Source organism: Bolinopsis microptera, chromosome 2 (assembly GCF_026151205.1).
Source record: "Bolinopsis microptera isolate Bmic1 chromosome 2, MBARI_Bmic_1.0, whole genome shotgun sequence".
NCBI lineage: Eukaryota > Metazoa > Ctenophora > Tentaculata > Lobata > Bolinopsidae > Bolinopsis > Bolinopsis microptera.
Genome location: NC_087073.1, coordinates 16940525 through 16959518, shown reverse-complemented (window position 1 = coordinate 16959518; position 18994 = coordinate 16940525). Strand labels below are relative to the sequence as shown.

General features: G+C 37.0%; 1 protein-coding gene across 5 annotated transcripts in view; it reads left to right on the top strand.

Moving 5' to 3' along the window:
* Nucleotides 1-13412, top strand: part of LOC134811249 (arylsulfatase I-like) — a 37757-nt gene extending 24345 nt beyond the window's left edge. For 4 of the 5 annotated variants that reach the window (XM_063818021.1, XM_063818019.1, XM_063818018.1 and 1 more), the window contains 11 exons: nucleotides 6238-6436; nucleotides 7487-7652; nucleotides 7913-7995; nucleotides 9227-9351; nucleotides 10235-10363; nucleotides 10579-10705; nucleotides 10866-10989; nucleotides 11126-11257; nucleotides 11381-11539; nucleotides 11821-11993; nucleotides 12665-13412. In XM_063818021.1, the coding sequence (XP_063674091.1) occupies nucleotides 6238-6436; nucleotides 7487-7652; nucleotides 7913-7995; nucleotides 9227-9351; nucleotides 10235-10363; nucleotides 10579-10628 (752 nt within the window). In that variant the 3' untranslated portion in view covers nucleotides 10629-10705; nucleotides 10866-10989; nucleotides 11126-11257; ... (1 more) ...; nucleotides 11821-11993; nucleotides 12665-13412. Of the gene's footprint in view, nucleotides 1-5026; nucleotides 5232-6237; nucleotides 6437-7486; nucleotides 7653-7912; nucleotides 7996-9226; nucleotides 9352-10234; nucleotides 10364-10578; nucleotides 10706-10865; nucleotides 10990-11125; nucleotides 11258-11380; nucleotides 11540-11820; nucleotides 11994-12664 lie in introns of those variants that run through there. The other variant, XM_063818017.1, reaches the window with a different exon arrangement.
* Nucleotides 13413-18994: the final 5582 nt, after the last annotated feature.

Genomic DNA, 18994 nt, shown 5'->3' with positions numbered 1-18994 from the left:
TTTAATAGTAAGTGCATATACATTTTCGAGTCCTCCCGTTAGAATACTGTGCTGAAGGAATGTGGTATCTGTCGTGTTATGTATAATGTGCTGACCGTTCTATACACATTATAAATATTGCAGCTACTACATTGTCTTACTTTAGTTTCAATTCCAACCGTACCAGTTACTATCAGTAATCAGTATTCAGAAACCACTTGTTACCACTACTAGCAACCACTAGTTATCACAAGTAACCACTTGTAACAACAACCCCCTAGTAACCAGCTAGCAACCACTAGTTATCACAAGTAACCACTTGTAACAACACCCCCCTAGTAACCAGCTAGCAACCACTAGTTATCAAAATTAACCACTGGTAACAACAACCCCCTAGTAACCAGCTAGCAACCACTAGTTATCACAAGTAACCACTTGTAACAACACCCCCTAATAACCAGCTAGCAACCACTAGTTATCACAAGTAACCACTTGTAACAACAACCCCCTAGTAACCAGCTAGCAACCACTAGTTATCACAAGTAACCACTTGTAACAACACCCCCCTAGTAACCAGCTAGCAACCACTAGTTATCACAAGTAACCACTGGTAACAACACCCCCCTAGTAACCAGCTAGCAACCACTAGTTATCACAAGTAACCACTGGTAACAACACCCCCCTAATAACCAGCTAGCAACCACTAGTTATCACAAGTAACCACTGGTAACAACACCCCCTAATAACCAGCTAGCAACCACTAGTTATCACAAGTAACCACTGGTAACCAATAGTATTAGTAACCAGCTAGATGATCATTGATCATCCAACTTAGCCACTGTCAGTACACACTTGACAATATGGCTGGACTATTAATACAATAACACATCGATTTGTCAACTCTTGTTGACAAATCGATAATTCCTCTGGCAACTAATCAGCTACTTAAATAACAGTAGTAACCGGCAAACATTCAGGCCGTGCGCCATCGACAATGATAAATGAGCCACGTAAACTGACTGTAGGATGATTTTTAGCGATAATTTCAGGTAGCAAAATAGTAAATAGAATAACATATTTAATAAACTTCCCTCATTCCAATCCTAACAACATTTTTCGGAACCCTTTGAACAGGAAACTTTCCGAAAAAGTTGTAGCATATTATCCAATCATCAGACATTATTTTATTGCTCAAATTAGCTGCTTTTTTGACTCCAAAAGCCGCACATTATTAAATACTAGCAGGAACCCGTCTAACCCTAAAGTGGTGTCAAGACTCAAGAGACTAAAATAATTATTACCTATTTAATTCGCGTTTTTGACATTACTTGGGGGTCCAAATTTTGGGCTCTAAAACTCCTATTTCTTGGCCAATTTTTTATTTTTTCATGCTGATTTGAAGGCCATTAAAGCATTTGACCCAGTCAAAAAAGTTTCAGTAGTATATCTTTTACGGTTTCTGCGGAAAGTCGTGTAAAAGTTGATTCCGTGGTGTCAGTAAAATGGCACGGATAAATATATATTATATATATATATATATATCGTCTCGCTTTATATATAGTAAGATGGCACTATGACGAAACTCACTAATTATTCCTAAAAGTATAACAAATTTGGTATAGTGAAAAAGCTCACATTCTCAAAAAACAATTATCTGGGAACCCCAGGCTATTATGTTCATAATTCGGCGGAATGACTGGCTGAGCGCCGCCCAGTACTAAAATTAACAATGGTTCAAAAATTTTGAAAAGTCCGAGCAAGTTTAATTTTATCGTGCAGTCATTCTGGACGAATGTCTGGTAGTGGTACATTGGAAAATTTGGTAGATGTTTGACTGCAAGTAGTTTGCGTGAATATTGTTGTAATCTACTGGTTTATCTTGCTACTTTAAATCAAGTAATCACTAGTGATAACTAGTTACCACTATTACCACTATGACCACTATGACCACCATTACCACTTTTACCACTATTACCACTTTTACCACCATTACCACTTTTACCACTATTACCACTAGTAACTAGTGGCTGTTGTTATAGTGCTATAATCTACTGGCTTATCTACCTATCCAATTTAAACTGGTTAGCAAACTTTCAGTTATTATACATATTCAAATCGCCTGATCTAGCTGTGCTTCTTCTTTCAACAAAGTGCTCGAGTAAATTAATTAGGGAGCAAATACAGGTGGTGATGCAAAGTGTCCAACTAGTTTCCTGTGGGGTGAGATAGCAATCATCAAGTAGCAATCATCAGAGACATATTATGATACATGAAACTTATAATTGGATATGTAATTTTCATCACTTTGTAGCTATCGTACCTCTTAGTTTATGAAAGTTACTTTTCCTTTGAATTATCAGTTTACCTGCACTTATCAGTTCTTTGCTTCAGCTCAATTCTAGCGTCCATTTCCTAATAATGATATGGTTGTAAATTAAATTTGATTCAAATGCTATCACATGACATTGGCGTATAAATGTCGTCTAGTATTTGGGTTATGTTTTGTACGGAAATGTAGAATGGCTGCTTAAAGTCAATGCTAATGGTGATATCATTCAAATGAATCTTAAGCATCTTAAATTTGAAGTCTGTTTGATAATAAGGAGGGAGTGCCGAGTAGCACTAGCCGTCGCCGATAAAAATATTCTTTGAATTTTATCAATGGCACAGTCGACAGTCGTCGTTGGCAGTATAAATGACATTTATTATTGATGCAAGGGTGTCGCTGAATAGATTCAAGAATGCCTTAGAAGGCAAATTTCTTTAAATTACGTGAAAGCACACATGCTTGTAAATGTTGTTTCGAGACAATATACAACTTTCGTGTTGTCGCATATTTCAAATTCTGACATGTTCAAATAATGGTATTTTAACAATACATATTTGACAATTTAATAAGGTTTCTATTTATAATTTAATAAGGTTTCTGTATATAACTTGTGTTATAACGCCACTTCCTAGCTGGAGTAAAAGGAAATATTGGTCAACTGTTTTCGGTAAAGAGGCATTAAAATAGCGCGACAGCCTATACACAATTGATGAATATATATATATATATATATATATTACTTACGTCAAACATATTTATAGTTCATACTCAGTCTCATTTTTAAGCTGGCTACAAATGCAATTAATATTTAGCTTTATGTGAAAACCAAAAGATCAGCATGTAAATATTTACAAATTGAATAGCTATCAACACATCGAAAACACAGCAATAATATTTGTTTGCTGGTACGCCTAGCCCTATAGTAACTTTGTAGCTTCATTTTCACATACCATGTGAAAATGAAGCTACAAAATTGTGCTATATATATATTACGTAAACGCGACAAGTTCTTACTGCTAATTTAGTTATCCTTATTGTTTGGTATTTCAAAGCGGAATTGCAAAGTTCAAACTAACTTCACTTTAGAACTATCAATTAAATTCAATTATCTCTAGTGCAAGGGTTACCAATTTAAGCGTGATCTTCACTATCCAGGTTGTAGTTGCATCTTTTTTGACTCCAGTTTTATAGTTCAAATATTAGCTGTTGGGGAACTTTTCAAAAAGACCGTAGTAACCATAACGAGCCAGGATTAGCTTAACCATAACGAACCAGGAGTAGTAACCATAACGAGCCAGGAGTAGTAACCATAACGAGCCAGGAGTAGTAACCATAACGAGCCAGGAGTAGTAACCATAACGAGCCAGGAGTAGTAACCATAACGAGCCAGGAGTAGTAACCATAACGAGCCAGGAGTAGTAACCATAACGAGCCAGGAGTAGTAACCATAACGAGCCAGGAGTAGTAACCATAACGAGCCAGGAGTAGTAACCATAACGAGCCAGGAGTAGTAACCATAACGAGCCAGGAGTAATTAATATAACGAGCCAGGAGTTTGATTGAATTCATAACCACATAATTAATAAGTTATCACATTATTAAACTTAGTGCAGGATAATGAACATCCTCCGCTTGAGCCACTGTAATTGTGCCGTTACATATCATATAATTATATATTTACAATTTATTTGACATTAAGAAGATAATCATAAACCATATCACCATCAGAAGTTTTACTTTTGCAATTTTAGTTCAAACACTTTATTTACATCCAGAAGGGAAATATAAGGTACTAAATAGTACACCTACAGTCTGCACACTTCCAAATCTTACCAATTACCATGCCTCCGTAATACGCCACTAAACATATATTAAGTTAGAGCTAATCATCTGCTAATACGCCACTAAACAATAAACTGCACTAGCCACGAAAATGCCACATTCAGTACCCCAGAATTAAGCTAATTAACTATATCAGTGATCTCACTGATCAATAATTCAACACTTGGCCCTGGCTCATGATGTTCAATCACGACATTTAGGGCCACGGTATCTGTATTCTCATCAGTATAGCTGTTGCACTCTTGGCGCAGTACTGTTTATTGACTTGGATTGTAGCTTTTACCTTGCTGGTGGATGGTCGGAGAGACCTGCAAGGTCTCATACCTTGTGAAACCATTACTCAACTGTAATTAACTATAATTTGCAAATTACCATTAGTAACCACCAGTGCAGTGGAAGTCAACAGGAACTGCAACCTGTGAAATAGCAGGCTTCGGTTAATGCTTTTCGTGAGGCTCATAGTTTTAAGCTTGCATTTTTTTGTGGCTATATTTTTGTGGCTAAATTTTGTCCAGTTAAAAGCGGTTTCCTGAATCATGTATTATAGAGCTTGTATTGTATAACAACACGTACTTGTATGGTCATGTGTAGCTCAATAATAAATTCACATTTGTTATACTGTTACCTCAGTATAACTTAAAGCTTATGATGGAAAGTTAGTTTCTTTAACAGCCTTCCGAAAGAAGAAACTGAAAGAAACTGAGACTTCGTTTGGTATTTATAAGGAGACCCACGTCCCACAACGCAAATACCCAATTTACACCATACCCAATTTACACCATACCAAACGTTTTTTATCTATTTTTAGTTTCAGACGTTAATATCAGCTAATCGAAACTACTTTAAATTCACACGTGGCTATCACGTGATTATCACAGTGACATGACGGGAAATGTACAGGGCTGATGAGCAGGAGGGATGGGTAGAAGACGCGGCACCTCCGGCAAATACAGAAACCTCTCCCAGGTACGGAGACCAGCCCTTAAACCCAACAACCCTGATGATCTGGGGATCCTAGCGGAGGAGTTCGGCCCCCACTGGAGGTTCAGAGAGGAGTTCAGTATACTGGACTACTGCACGTGTAGGTAGAGCTAAAGAGCTGGGTATTTTACAGAACAAACGGCTAACAAACCAGCCGTCATACGGCTTGTTCGTAGTTTAGAATTACTGGTGATAGTTAATGAAAATAGCGCAGACGGCTAGTTTCCGATGTTAGGATAACTAGGGTCATAGTTGCTGCCAAGTTAGGTAATTGCAGCAAATTGGGCGACAATGTGCTAACTAAAGAGGCGGCGATGTGTTGACGGATGTGATTACTATACATGAACTTGATTGACGTTAAGGTATAAATAAGTGCAAATATTTCGCCCGATGTGTCTAGTGCAGGCCTAATGCCTTTTGGTCCATGCTATTTACGATTGTCAGCTTGCATTTTGCTCGACCATTGGTACGCTTTTACATGTTTTGCTCACGGCCGGGCCGCAGCCGCCAGAAAAATAACATTGCGTCACCGGCTAAAGGTCCTCTGGCGGAAGATTGGCCGCCTAATGTTATCATACATAATAACAGGCTTGTTAAACGGGAAGCTGTTGCTAATTTCGCAGTTCATCCCAAATCTAGTTTGAGAAGATCAAACTCAAGGAGGAAGCGCCATTTGGAGGAGTTGAAAAGTATGGGAAATTTTGTAAAATTTGTAATGTTTCTGCATAACAAATATTTGATGAGAGTTTCTGTCACAAGAACTGCCGATAAACGACCACCTAACTTAAAATCCATCAAATCGTATGGCAAAATTATTCACTCATTCACTAATAATCAAATAAATGACTACTCAAATATTTCTTCATAGTTACAGGCGTGCTTCGGCAATAAGTCCAATCGAAATGCGAATCAGTCGAAACCGAACAGTTTGCATCCTTTCACCTTATGATAGACATTAGACATATGACAGATGGTTGAAAACTATATTCGGCGGATCCCCATTACGGGGGCACCTGTAACATAACCATAAGTCATGATTGTATAATGATAATTATAACTTACCCCAGATTACTGAATGACGCCCTCTAACCATATCCTGTCCGCAGATCACGTGCTTATAGCGTTCATAGTACTGATAGTGGTGGTAACTACAGTGAGTCTAGCTATAGTCCTGAGTCCCAAGCAGGAGCTGATACGCACCCATCCTAACATACTGGTGGTCATAGCAGATGATCTGGGTTACAATGATGTGGGTTATCAGGGACATGGGGACATCAAGACTCCCTACATAGACAGATTAGCCAGGTAAGGACAAGTCAAGGACTGCTAATTTATTAAATGTGGAAACTGCAAGATCTTTGTTTTTCCGCTTTTAATACTGAAATGATCTTGCTTTCTAGATTAGCCAGTGAAAGTGAATAATTGTAAAAGAAATTCCTTTGGACTTTCGTGAAATTTCGACTTCCGTGTGTCGTTATAGTCGTTATTCGAAGGAATTATGATTACTGTTCAATATTTTTAATCATCATGACGTGTGTAAACGACAAAGATCTTTTCTTGGGAAAAGCAACATTTTAATGTTGCGTTACATGCTACTCTCATAATTACTAGATATAATCATTAACTACCTTAGTAAATGTGTAACAAACACTCAGACACCCAGTGCATGTCCTCAGCCTCAGAAATGCTTCTTTCCTTCTCACATGATATTTAGAAATTTCAAGCAGCACAACAATGAGATTAATCAGCGATTGTCCCACCCGAGGCAACATATAAGTGCGGCAAAATTTTGCGAAAAGTGTGATCCCACCTAAAATCGCTTAATGTGCAGCAAGTGTGCGGCGAATATTTTTGAAAAGTGCGGCGAATATTTGTGAATGTGCGGGCAAACGTGCGGCAAATTTTATTCAATTAGGTATGTCTTTCAGCTGTGTTGGAAAGGTACTCAAACATTACTACATGGGGTTAGTTTAATAATTCTTTCTTTAACATAAACAGGTAATTACACGGTTTATAGAACAGTTTTCCTCGACTCAATAAATAAAGTGGGAAAATAAATTCCTCAGCTCTAAATGCAGCCGACAAAACTTTTCGCTTTTTAGGAGCCGCCAAACTATACTGCTAGGATCGGATGGTGGCGGTGCAGGACGTTTCAAAAACGATCCATAATTAACAATCAAAGAATCAATTAGTGTAAAAGCAGACGATTTATCAATGAGCAAATCCAATTACAGTGAATACGGTGACGTGGTAACAAGAAACTCGGCCCAGTATTTTTTACTGAACTCGGTTTTTCGATATATTGTTGGTTTTTATACCTAAATTTGTAAATTTTCTAAGAAATCCATCCTTCAGCTCGAGTATCATACTACAACGCCACTACACCCAGCCAATGTGCAGTCCATCCCGAGCAGCCCTGTTTACCGGCCGCTACCCTTTCCGCTATGGGATGGGAGGCAGTAGAGCTATCTACTACGGGAGCAAACACGGTCTGGACATCTCAGAGTATCTCCTTCCTCAGGTATTTTGTTAATGATGAGTTGATATATCTCCTACTATACATCAGGTGATAATTATGAGTTGATTCAGCTCTCGTTGGGAAAATGACCAAATCTTTTTTAAATTTAAGTTATTCTGGGATACATTTATTTTGAAAGGAGCACTTTCTCTCAGATAAGTTAGGTGGTTTAACTGTATTTAAAATTTGTGAACCAAATTGAAGTATTCGCTGCTGGGAATAGTTACAAGTTGATTAGAAATGTTGACAGCTGATATTGTCAGGCGCTCAAAACGGCTGACTACAAAACCTATCTGATAGGGAAGTGGCATCTTGGTTTTGCTGGCTGGGATATGACACCGACTCGGTTAGCAGACGTTACTTTCTTAATTTTCATCACTAGTAACCATTAGTAACCATTAGTAACCATAAGTAACCATAAGTAACCTTAGTAACCGTTAGTAACCATAAGTAACCATCAGTAACCATAAGTAACCATTAGTAACCGTTAGTAACCATTAGTAACCAATAGTAACCATTAGTAACCATAAGTAACCATTAGTAACCATTAGTAACCATTAGTAACCATTAGTAACCATTAGTAACCATTAGTAACCATTAGTAACCAGTAGTAACCATTAGTAACCATTAGTAACCAATAGTAACCATTAGTAACCATAAGTAACCATTAGTAACCATTAGTAACCATTAGTAACCATTAGTAACCATTATTAACCATTAGTAACCATTAGTAACCATTAGTAACCATTAGTAACCATCAGTAACCATTAGTAACCATTAGTAACCATCAGTAACCATTAGTAACCGCCAGTTACCATATAACCACCGATAAGGAGTAAAAGTCGACTTTGGTAAATGAAATTGTTTTATCCGACCATGTTGATTTTCAGCCCGTTTAACTTTATTGACACAATATGCATTGCACGAAATATGTAATATCTTTGTAACATAGGCACACCAGGTACTATCTGATTCCATCTTTGTCAACTATTAGTGAGTGATAATTTATGTCACAATCTTCACTGACTAATGATAAAACATATAATAAAACTCTCACAATTATGTGACTATATTTGATGTTTTAGTTGTAACTGACAATGTGTTCACATCACATCACAAAATGAAGCTAAACGAGTCATTAATCGAGCACCCTCATCATTTAATTAGCAAACTCTTCAAATCATTTAATATCACATCACCCTAACGATCATCTCGTGTGAAATTGTCGTTGCAACTTGCTATTTGCGACACTTAATTCATCAGTTACTCCCTCGAGATATTTATATTATTGTGATATTATGAGTTATGTCGACAAATATTAGTATGATAAACACTACACGATGGATAAATATTCTGAGTTTTAGCTCAATAATAAACGTACAACCCACAAAAACTATTGGTATGACGCTACTGCAAATTAGCAACTCCAATTTAGCTTCTACGAGGGTTTCCAATAGAAAATCACTAAAACTTACTTTTAAGTCGACTAGTCCGACGTTGGGTTAACTTTATGATTAATTTTTTGTCACAGATAGTAAAGAAATATATAATCTGAAACTTGATAATCAAACGTTCAGGCGGGGTTTTGACTACTTTTATGGAACTTATGGCGGGAGTACAACCTACAAGAGTCATCAGAGTTACGAAGGTCCCAGGTCTGGGAAGGGATACGATCTGTTTGAGGATATAGCATCTGATCAAGGTTTGTCAGTAACCAGTAGTAACCAAATTAAAGTTACGATTTAAATGAAAACTGTTTCTACTGGGCCGGGTTAATCACAAGTCAATTAGTTATTAGAAAACATTGTCAACAAATTTGAACCTTGCCTCCTATGTCCTGCGGGGTTCTACTGCAATCCGGGGTTTTAAAGCAAACTGGTACATCTTTATCAGTAACATGTTTCTGACTTTATAAGACACGCACAATTTGGCAGTAACACGCAAGCACCTTTATCATATCTTTAATTTATTGATGAGCATCTCATGTGATCTCCAGAAAAACATGCGGATTCTCAAAAAACAATCCTGCTTCTTATCAGTGAGAGTCACAGAATTATTATGCAAATATTTTGTTAATTCTCCTCGGTTGAAAGGTTTAAGGAGTTACAGGCTTCACTCCTTGTCATCTCACTCATCATGCAAACTGAATTTCTTTGCTCAGATAGACAGCATTATTATATCAGACTTACTCAAACAATCTCCATTCCCATTAAAGGTGTTAGAATTTGATACTTGATAACCCTATACTTGTCATGATTCTGTTGTAATATGAAGAGTCATATTCTTCAGTCAAAGTTAAACATCCTCACAATTTTTAAATCCGAAAAATGCGAAGTTTATTTTTAGGTTATATTATAACTGCAATCAAAGTCATTATCTTGACCTATATTCGAATTTGATCACAACAGTTTAACTTCAATACTTAAATTATACGACCAATACCGTCTAAATTTGATAACTCAAACGAAGATGGCAAGATTTGAACTCAACAATCCCTGCAACCGACGGTTTTATAAAGATTTTATAAATACAACAGCTCCTCATCTGAGTCTTTCGATTAATAAGATAACCTTCTCACATTTCAGGTGACACAAAAGTTAATCACACGATTATCAAGGATCCAAATGGGACATTTTCGGAGCTGCTGTTCACTGAGAAAGCTGTACAGATCATAGAGGAAGCTTTTCCAGTTAACGATGAGGATCAAGGAGACGGTAAGATTGGTACAAATTATTTTATAAAGTTATAACTAAATTTTGATCATTTTCGTCTGAAAAAGTTAATCTGGCAGATTTGCGCAAATTTTTGCAGACTTCTTAATAAGAAGTATATATACTTATAGTTAAGTGAATGCCAAAGTAACAAATTACCGGAAAATGTATGGTCGGCAAGATATTTACCACAAGATGTGACGCAATCTTTAAGTTAGGTGCAGACAAGAACGAAATGAGGACAAACCTAAACCCATCTTCATGGTGATGTCCTATCAGAATCCTCATGCGCCCATTACCCCCATGGACGAAGACGTCGCACAAAATGAGGATATCGAGAATGAGGTTCCTCTTTCTTACTAGTAGTTTTCGTTTTGGTATTCGCAGGTAGGGACACTTAGCTCTAATTTTAGTGTTTCAATACTCCCGGAGTGATTGTTGGACTACAAGCGTGTAGAATATGGTCGGGTAATTCTTGCTAGAATTAAAGTGTCCAATTGAACAGAACAGACGGAAGATGGCCGCCATGATAACTAGCTTGGATTATGGTGTAGGACGGATAACATCAGCTCTCGAGAAGACCCACCAGTTAAACAATACCATCATCATATTCCTCAGTGACAATGGTGGTAAGTCCACCTGTTACAGATCATAATATGTAATAACCATCAAAAACATGACCAAATGAAGGTCATTTGGCAGGATAGTGCATGAATGTAGGGGAACTTGCTCTCATTATAAGATTATAGAATCTACAATTTTCAGGACATCTCATGATGCCGAGTGGGGAGAGTCTGGGCAGCTCCAACCTGCCATTCAGAGGAGCAAAGTGCACTTTATACGAGGGTGGTGTTAGGACCCCTGCTTTCATTAAAATACCTCATTTAATTACACCAGGTAAATACTTGCTGGTTCATACCTTATTAGCAGCGTCAGGTCAGTAGCTACAGGTCAATAACCTGAGGTAAATTGTGTTTACTGAAAATGTGTAACAATATTAATGAGTCTGGTGATGTTCAGGTCAGGTAAACAGCTCAGTCAAGTACGATGGACTGTTCCATATATCTGACTGGTTCCCAACTATCGTCAGTCTCGCTCAACTTGACCCACGACTTTTGAAGAAAGAACTTCAGTTTCAAGATGATAAAAAACCTTACCTTGATGGAATAGATCATTCAGGTGAGGAAAGCAATGTACATAGTATCTTAGTATAGTATGTTTGTTTAGATATGCGTTGATCAATCTTTTTGCATAACCCTGTATTGAAATTATGCATTATAACTTTATAACGAATCAATGACACAAATAATCACTGATTCACTGCACCCGTTTTGCGACTTTCCCATAAATTGAGTTAAGGCCACAATCCTTGTTCATGATGCTCCCGAAATTTAATCATCACCATTTAAAGACAGCGATTGGTTACCGATAAATATATTTTAACTTCCCCAATTGTCCAGAGACATTCAAACAGCTGCTGGATGAGACCCAGAAAGCAGAGGCTCCTCGCGACCACGTGGTATTAGACATTGACCCTGTCTTCAACCAGGCAGCTATCATTAAGGGCAAATATAAGCTTATTGTTGGGAAGGCTGCCTTCATGGACTTCGACCAAGTCTACCCTCTCATTGATGTTAGTTTTATTTATGTGTTTTAGGAACCGACTGCAAATTTAATCCGGTTCAGTTCACTGTCGCGCAAAAAAAATGCAGGGGCTATTTTTTAGGGCATAGGAGAATTTTTGCAGTTGCGCCAATCAAATTCAGCCAAATGGTAACCTTACACCATTGACAATCCGACCCGCCCTGTTTTATGTATATTATTTTCCAGTTGGGCGACGCCCACGCCTTTTTTAGTTATAGGATCCTACAGAACTCTTCTTACAGCATATTGCAAAACTAAAGTTTAACTGTGAATATAATTGAGCCAGAGGCAACATACTCTTCTCCTTCTTGATATATATTAATTAATATTTAATGCTAAATTTGAGACCAATTATTAAAATCAATTTTATCTCGTCGTCTGACACTGATAGCCGTATTCCGAACTTTGAGTTTACTTTTAAGAGGGGAATAATCTTAGAAATGAATTTATTAACTTTATTAAAAGTACCTGACGAAACAATTTATTAGATTGAAGATAGTTGATGCTGTTACTATAACTCTATAAATACCTGCAGATTAAACTGAACGCCCTCCATGTTAAATCATCCTTTAGAACCACTGAATAATGCTTTATAGTCTAGACTCACCACCAAATTTCATCACCCCTATTAAGATACTTAACCAGCTTTCAACCTCCCAGGACAATTCCATCCAGAACGAAGATATAGTGGTAAATGCAAGCTACTACAAAATCAGCCCCAACATTAGCCAGCAGATGCGTGCCTACGCAGAGACCCAGACAAAATACGCTGCAGACCCGCTGAAGTGCCTCAACCTGGACTGCATGACTAAAGATAAATTGCTTTTTGATCTCTCCTGGGATGTGACTGAGAGCAACGACTTATCCTGGCGCTTCAGCGCCGAGACAGACGAACTTTATGAAACCCTGAGAACATACTCAAACCGAAACCATAAGCCCGTGGAGCCTAAGTTTTTCGAGGATCAAAACGAAGAAGCTAAGAAAGATGATGTTTGGACACCATGGCTGTTGAACTCAACTGAAGTGTGACAGTGCTAGCGTTATAGTGACAGTATTGTCAGTTTCCGGATAAGAAGAGTAAATCATGACATCAGCAACAGCATCAGAGTTAAACAAGCCACGAAAGTGAAGTAACAATGAGGGGGCGAATTAATGAGATCATGACTTAAATTCGGGCTAGTATGACCTTGCTCTACTAAAAACTTAAAAAGTTAGTCATCAGCCATTTGATTGAAATTGGTTGCTAGATTTTTAGATTTCTAGACTAAATGTTGATTTGAAGTAAATTCATGAACAAAACTTTTCAATAATTTATTACTTTCGATATTTATGTTTTAAATTGATTTTTACAGTTTTGGGTGGCCACTGGATCTCACCTTGTAATTTACACATGTTTGAGAACACCAAACTATTTTGTTTCTATGATCTATTAGGATAATAAAGTAATAAGCATATGAATGTTTTTTAAGCAGGAGGGGGGAGGGATCTCGAGAGGCACGGAAAAAGTGGAGAAACTTTTATATATCCACGGTAATCTGCGCAATATCAGTACATCTGAAAAGACTGGTGCAGCTGCACGTGGTAGTTCTCTTTTACACTACCTTAGTAAGATGTAGGAATGAAGAATTTTTAAATTCGTTATCCTCGTAATGTAAACTTAAAGGCAGACGCACGTAACACTAACACACTTTACCGCACTTAAACGCACGAAAAAATCTTCACGAACTAAACGCACTTTTCCTTGAAAAGTAACGCACGAACCAACTATGACTGCCACCATTAACAATAACTGTGAGCAAGTTTTACGCGTGAGCGAAAACGCTAACGTTTTCAATCATCTTTTTATTCAAAACTCTCCACACGACATAGGTTTGAGATTTATTGACAAAAATGCCATCCAGAGCACAGCTTTCATTTGGAGTTTTCATTTGATTGGGCGACATCTGTCCGACAGCGACATCTGTCCGACAGCCGAATTAGGGATTTCGGACAGATGTCTTTTTTGGCGACATCTGTCCGAATTTCGGATCATATTGTAATTTCCCTACAGTCCCCCACTCTAGAGTCCCCCGCTCTAGAGTCCCCCGTTCTACAGTCCTGCTCCCAATTTATCGACATCAAATGAAAATAAACTATGGTACGGTAGTAAAATATGGCTCAGATCATATCTCAAATTGGAAATGTTACGTAATACAAATTAGCAAGTAACAGTTCAGATCATGTCTCTAATTGGAAATGTGTCGTATTGAAATCAGATCACAATTTCGAGATGTCGTTTTTTTCTGGTACGGCCCTGAGTCGGACAGATGTCGCTGTCGGACAGGAGTCGTGTTACCATTTCATTTATAGCAGACCATATAGTCCATACTCCATACTATATTAAAATAACTTTCTTTTGTTGCATGAGCGAATACTGTTGCTGGTTGAGCGCTGGTAGGGAACCGTTTAGGAATGAACATAAAATGGTCTACATGATCAGTAACCTGATCTGGTTACACGTTCCGGGAATTAACCCGAAAACATATCCCCAGTTTCACGATATGGCACCCTACCAGTACCGGTGGTCCGGCAGCAGTATTCGCTCACATAACCGTGAATTTTAATTTGTCCGAGATTGGTCATTGAAATAAAACATAAAAAGTGATGAGGATATCAGCAAAACGCTCCACCCCTCAGTTTTGCCATGGCAACTTTACCGTACGATGGAGTTTCCTGTTTTGGTCATGTAATCAGCAGAACATTTAGTTCAAGCACATTTTAGCTCATGTAAGATAAGAATTAGAAATCAAAACATGAACAAATAAGCAGGACGTGGTCCGTCCATAAAACAGTACTTTATAGAGCGCAATTGGTCGGTCTTGCATCACGTGACACGATGATAATCACTTGATTGATCAGCTTAACTCAGCAACCATGCTGCCCTGTATTTAAACTCTCATTTCTGTTTGTATCCCTAAACAATGTGCTGTTGCTTTATCTTCCGTTTATCTTCGTCTGTGTTTAAAATTCGGATTTAATTTAATTCCTCCCTTCCGTGTAGTAAACGGTTTACAGACAAACAGACCGTCTAAAATTTTCGTGCTCCCTTCTATTACGCTTAATTATATCTGTGATTTTGCCTTGAACTGAAGAGTTTGCATGGCGAGACTTAGATCTAGTGAGCCAAGCTTCTATCTAATAATTCGACAGTTAGATAGTCATGAGCCGAGACTTACAGAAAGTAAGCTATAATAAGACACTAATGACCCCTGCTGACTTTTTGTAAAAAGTTTCTGAAGATCAAAATTTCTAAAATCATTTTCCGAATATTTTTGTAGAAACGTGTAAAGAAATTTTCCGACCTGTATATTGCTACAACACTATATTGCGAAACCACTATATTACGATACTTAATAAAGTGCTGCCTTTAAATACTGCTGTTTTCTCCACTTTTGATAATTAATAATTGAAATTTCTGTCTCGAATAAAAGGTAACATTCCCCTAATAACGGACACGGCTTACATAAATTTCCGTTGTAATTGATGAGCGCTAAATGTTATATAATTTGTAATAAGGTGCAATCAGCTATGTTTAGCGCTTGTTTGTATTACAAATGAGCGCCAAATATAGCTGATTGCACCTTATTTATCAATTAACTGTTTTAGAACAATACTTCAATCGATGAGTCACGCACACTTTCTAGAGACAAGACCGTGACAAAACAGCACAATACTTGTTGAAATTACGACGATGTGAACGAATGATCTTGGGAATTCCAACAACTTTCTTAACAACTATTTTACATAATTACTGACCCAAAAAGGCTTCATATGTACTAAAGCAAATATGCTCACAATTTTCGAAGGGCAATTATTTAAAATAATTTGCATATTTTGTCAATAATAAATTCTTGCCTTGCCCCTCTTTACCTCTTATAGCTTTACGAGCGATCAGAGCTTATATAGACAGCTTTAAAATCATAACGTTTCTGTATTTTTCCGTAGTTTGTCAATACTTGATTGAGTAGCTACTGCATCAGAAAAGTTCGATTCTATCTTCATGGACTGATCACTGTATTTTCAGCATTTTTATTAAATACTTTTCAAATTTTACAGAGTACAGCAATAGATGAATATAAAATAGAATCGTTCAAAATATCGCCCCCATCTGTAAAATATTATGGGCACCCAAACACGGTAAACACATAGTGAACTATGTCCGCAGTAACTTGGACCCATTACATCGAATCAATCTAAATCCAAAAATTTATGAAAAACTATTTAATAACAAACAAATCCATGGTGAATAACTGTAGATATATAGTCAAAATTGGTATTTCAATACGTCAAATTCCAGATACATTAGATACAGGTCTGATATGGTCATTAATGTGTGAGAAGGTGTGCGGGTGAAGTGTGATATGATGTTGAAAGTATAGGAAGGTAGATAAAAAAATTAATAAAACAAAAATAATAATAATATGGGGAGCAAAGAGACTAGGCTAGGCTGTTGTTTCACTATCCAATAAACATTTCCATAGATGCTTAGTGACCTCAGCATCACTCCTGATCCTTTTCAGTTTTCTACAAAACATTCTAGCTAGTTTGATATAATCTCAACAAACACCATCTTCTTCAATTTCGTTCACTTTCAGTCTAAAGATGGCCAGATTCTTATTTCTCTCGTCTTATTTAGCAGCTACACTGGATATAATGTCTTTATATGTGATATCACAAAGGGATGAGAATTGTTATGGTACATGTTGGTATGACGTCACAATCCTAACAAATTTCCAGACTTGTTATTTAATATAAGGATGTTAGATGACAAATATCATAATCCTTATTCCTTGCTCGATATAATTTGAGCTAAGTGATTAAAAAGATATGGCCTAGTTTCAATCCGATAATATTTTTATAACAAATACCCGAACATCTGTTATTTAAAGCAATTCTTGTGCACAACCATATTTGAATTAAGAACAAGTACGAACTTGTTCATAAAAATTTCAATTATTTCAGTTGTAAAAAAGCGTTGTTAATTAATTAGAGTCTTATTTCGGTATGGTTCCCTTGATCATTCACCAATGAACTTATACTAGCATTTTAAGGCCTAAACCACACACATGAGAAACATTTCTGATTTTTTCAATTTAGATATGCAATATGTGTATTATTATAATCTTAGCACGGCCAAAAGTTGTATGGCCGTGAATTATGAGATAAAATATATTATTACTATACATTTTAAATCCGAGAAAATCTGGTCAAACTTAAATACGTGTCGAACTATAGAGATCGTGTACCTTACCATACTGAGGAATATTATCAAATTCAAACTAGATAATTTGTTGTATATACCCTCTTACCTTGCCATACTAACTCTAAGCTATTTGAGTATTATAAATTCATGACAAAGTTGCGATTCAAATAACGCGCGACTTTCTCAAAGTTTAATTAGCGAGGCTTCAATCAGAAATAACTATAAGCCTTATACCTGCAGTGTGATTGTTTGCTGTGATCGAGCTGTTGTCACACCTTGCGTCCACGCTGTCGCACGTGGGTTGGCCAATACACTTGCAGAAAATGAATTTTATGATGAAGATTGCGTTTGATCTGCATAAAATCCAAGGCTTTTATACGGTTTCAGCAAAGTTTTTGATCAAATTGTTCAATATGCTAATATGATCGGTGGGTTACCATCAAATTTCTGCAAGACTCTCGCTAGAAATTGGAAGGACGCAACAATCGTCCCCACTTTGTTTCACTGAAATGGTTGGTGCAATCAAAGAATCGGTGGTTATGCCAAGTACTGGTGATTGTGAATCATTTCGAAATCCCAACAAATCTTGCTTGTTGTCACAACATTCGCAGATTACAAGGTTTGTGATGTACTTGTAATTGCACGATTATTATGTAAACTGGCTATATATTCACCTGCAATTATATTCAATTAAATATCCGCTGGAATAGTTACTGCCGGTGGTTACTAATAACCACCGGCAAAAAACAGGCTCAAACGGATGGTATTATCTCAGAGGAGCATTCTAAACTTTGGACAATCCAAGCAACCGGACACACCTTGGTGACACCAATTAATACAGTTCAATGCCACGGTATAATCATATGATTGTAATGAAAAACGTCAAATTAATAGGAGAGTTAGAATTAACCCAAATATCAGGGACACGAATGACTACTCCAGGATTTAAGAAACTAAACTTTCAACACTGAAAACATTCAGATTCTTGCCAAATATATTTCGATTGTAGTCATCTCCAGTGACATTGAACCTAAAAAATGTTAAAAGGTTAGTGAAACTCAAACCGTTACAAAATTAAGAATCCGAAAAAGTTAAAAAGATCATATTAAGGTTTATGGAATATAGGTAATCCAAAGGGATTGACAGTATTAAGGCCAAAAGGTCTAAGAGAATTAAGCAAATGTATGTAGTTATTTTCTTTTACTTCAAGTGTACTGGGACTGCAATTCTCTAAAATAAAAGTTCTAAAAGTTTCATTAAAATCTGTATGTACTCCTAAACCGTGGTCAATCAAGTGAACTCCTAGGCTATACTCATCACTAGTAATATCAAATGCTCTACCATCAACGATTTCATAAAATTTGGACCTGTGTCCGTCCATCCTTTTATGCAAGCTATTAATAGTCCTACCCACATAGTTTTTCTTACAAATCGAACACTGTACAAGATAGATGATGTTATAGGTCTTGCAACAACCAGGGGCTGATTTGATCTTTTTGCCATTTGATGTGATGGAGTCCTTATTCATGATCATTTTACAACACTTGCAGTTTCTTCTGTGACAGGGTTCAGTTTTACCATGTTTAGCACCTAAGGCAAGCTGTTTAGATGTAACGAGGCGAGATCTAAGCTTAGATCCCGTTTTCTTCACAAACTGAAACAGTTTATTTTTTCCTTTCGGTGCTGTGGTGGAGTTTGTGGCTTGCTGACTCTCACTTTCACTAAAACTACGAGTTCGTCTCAAGTGA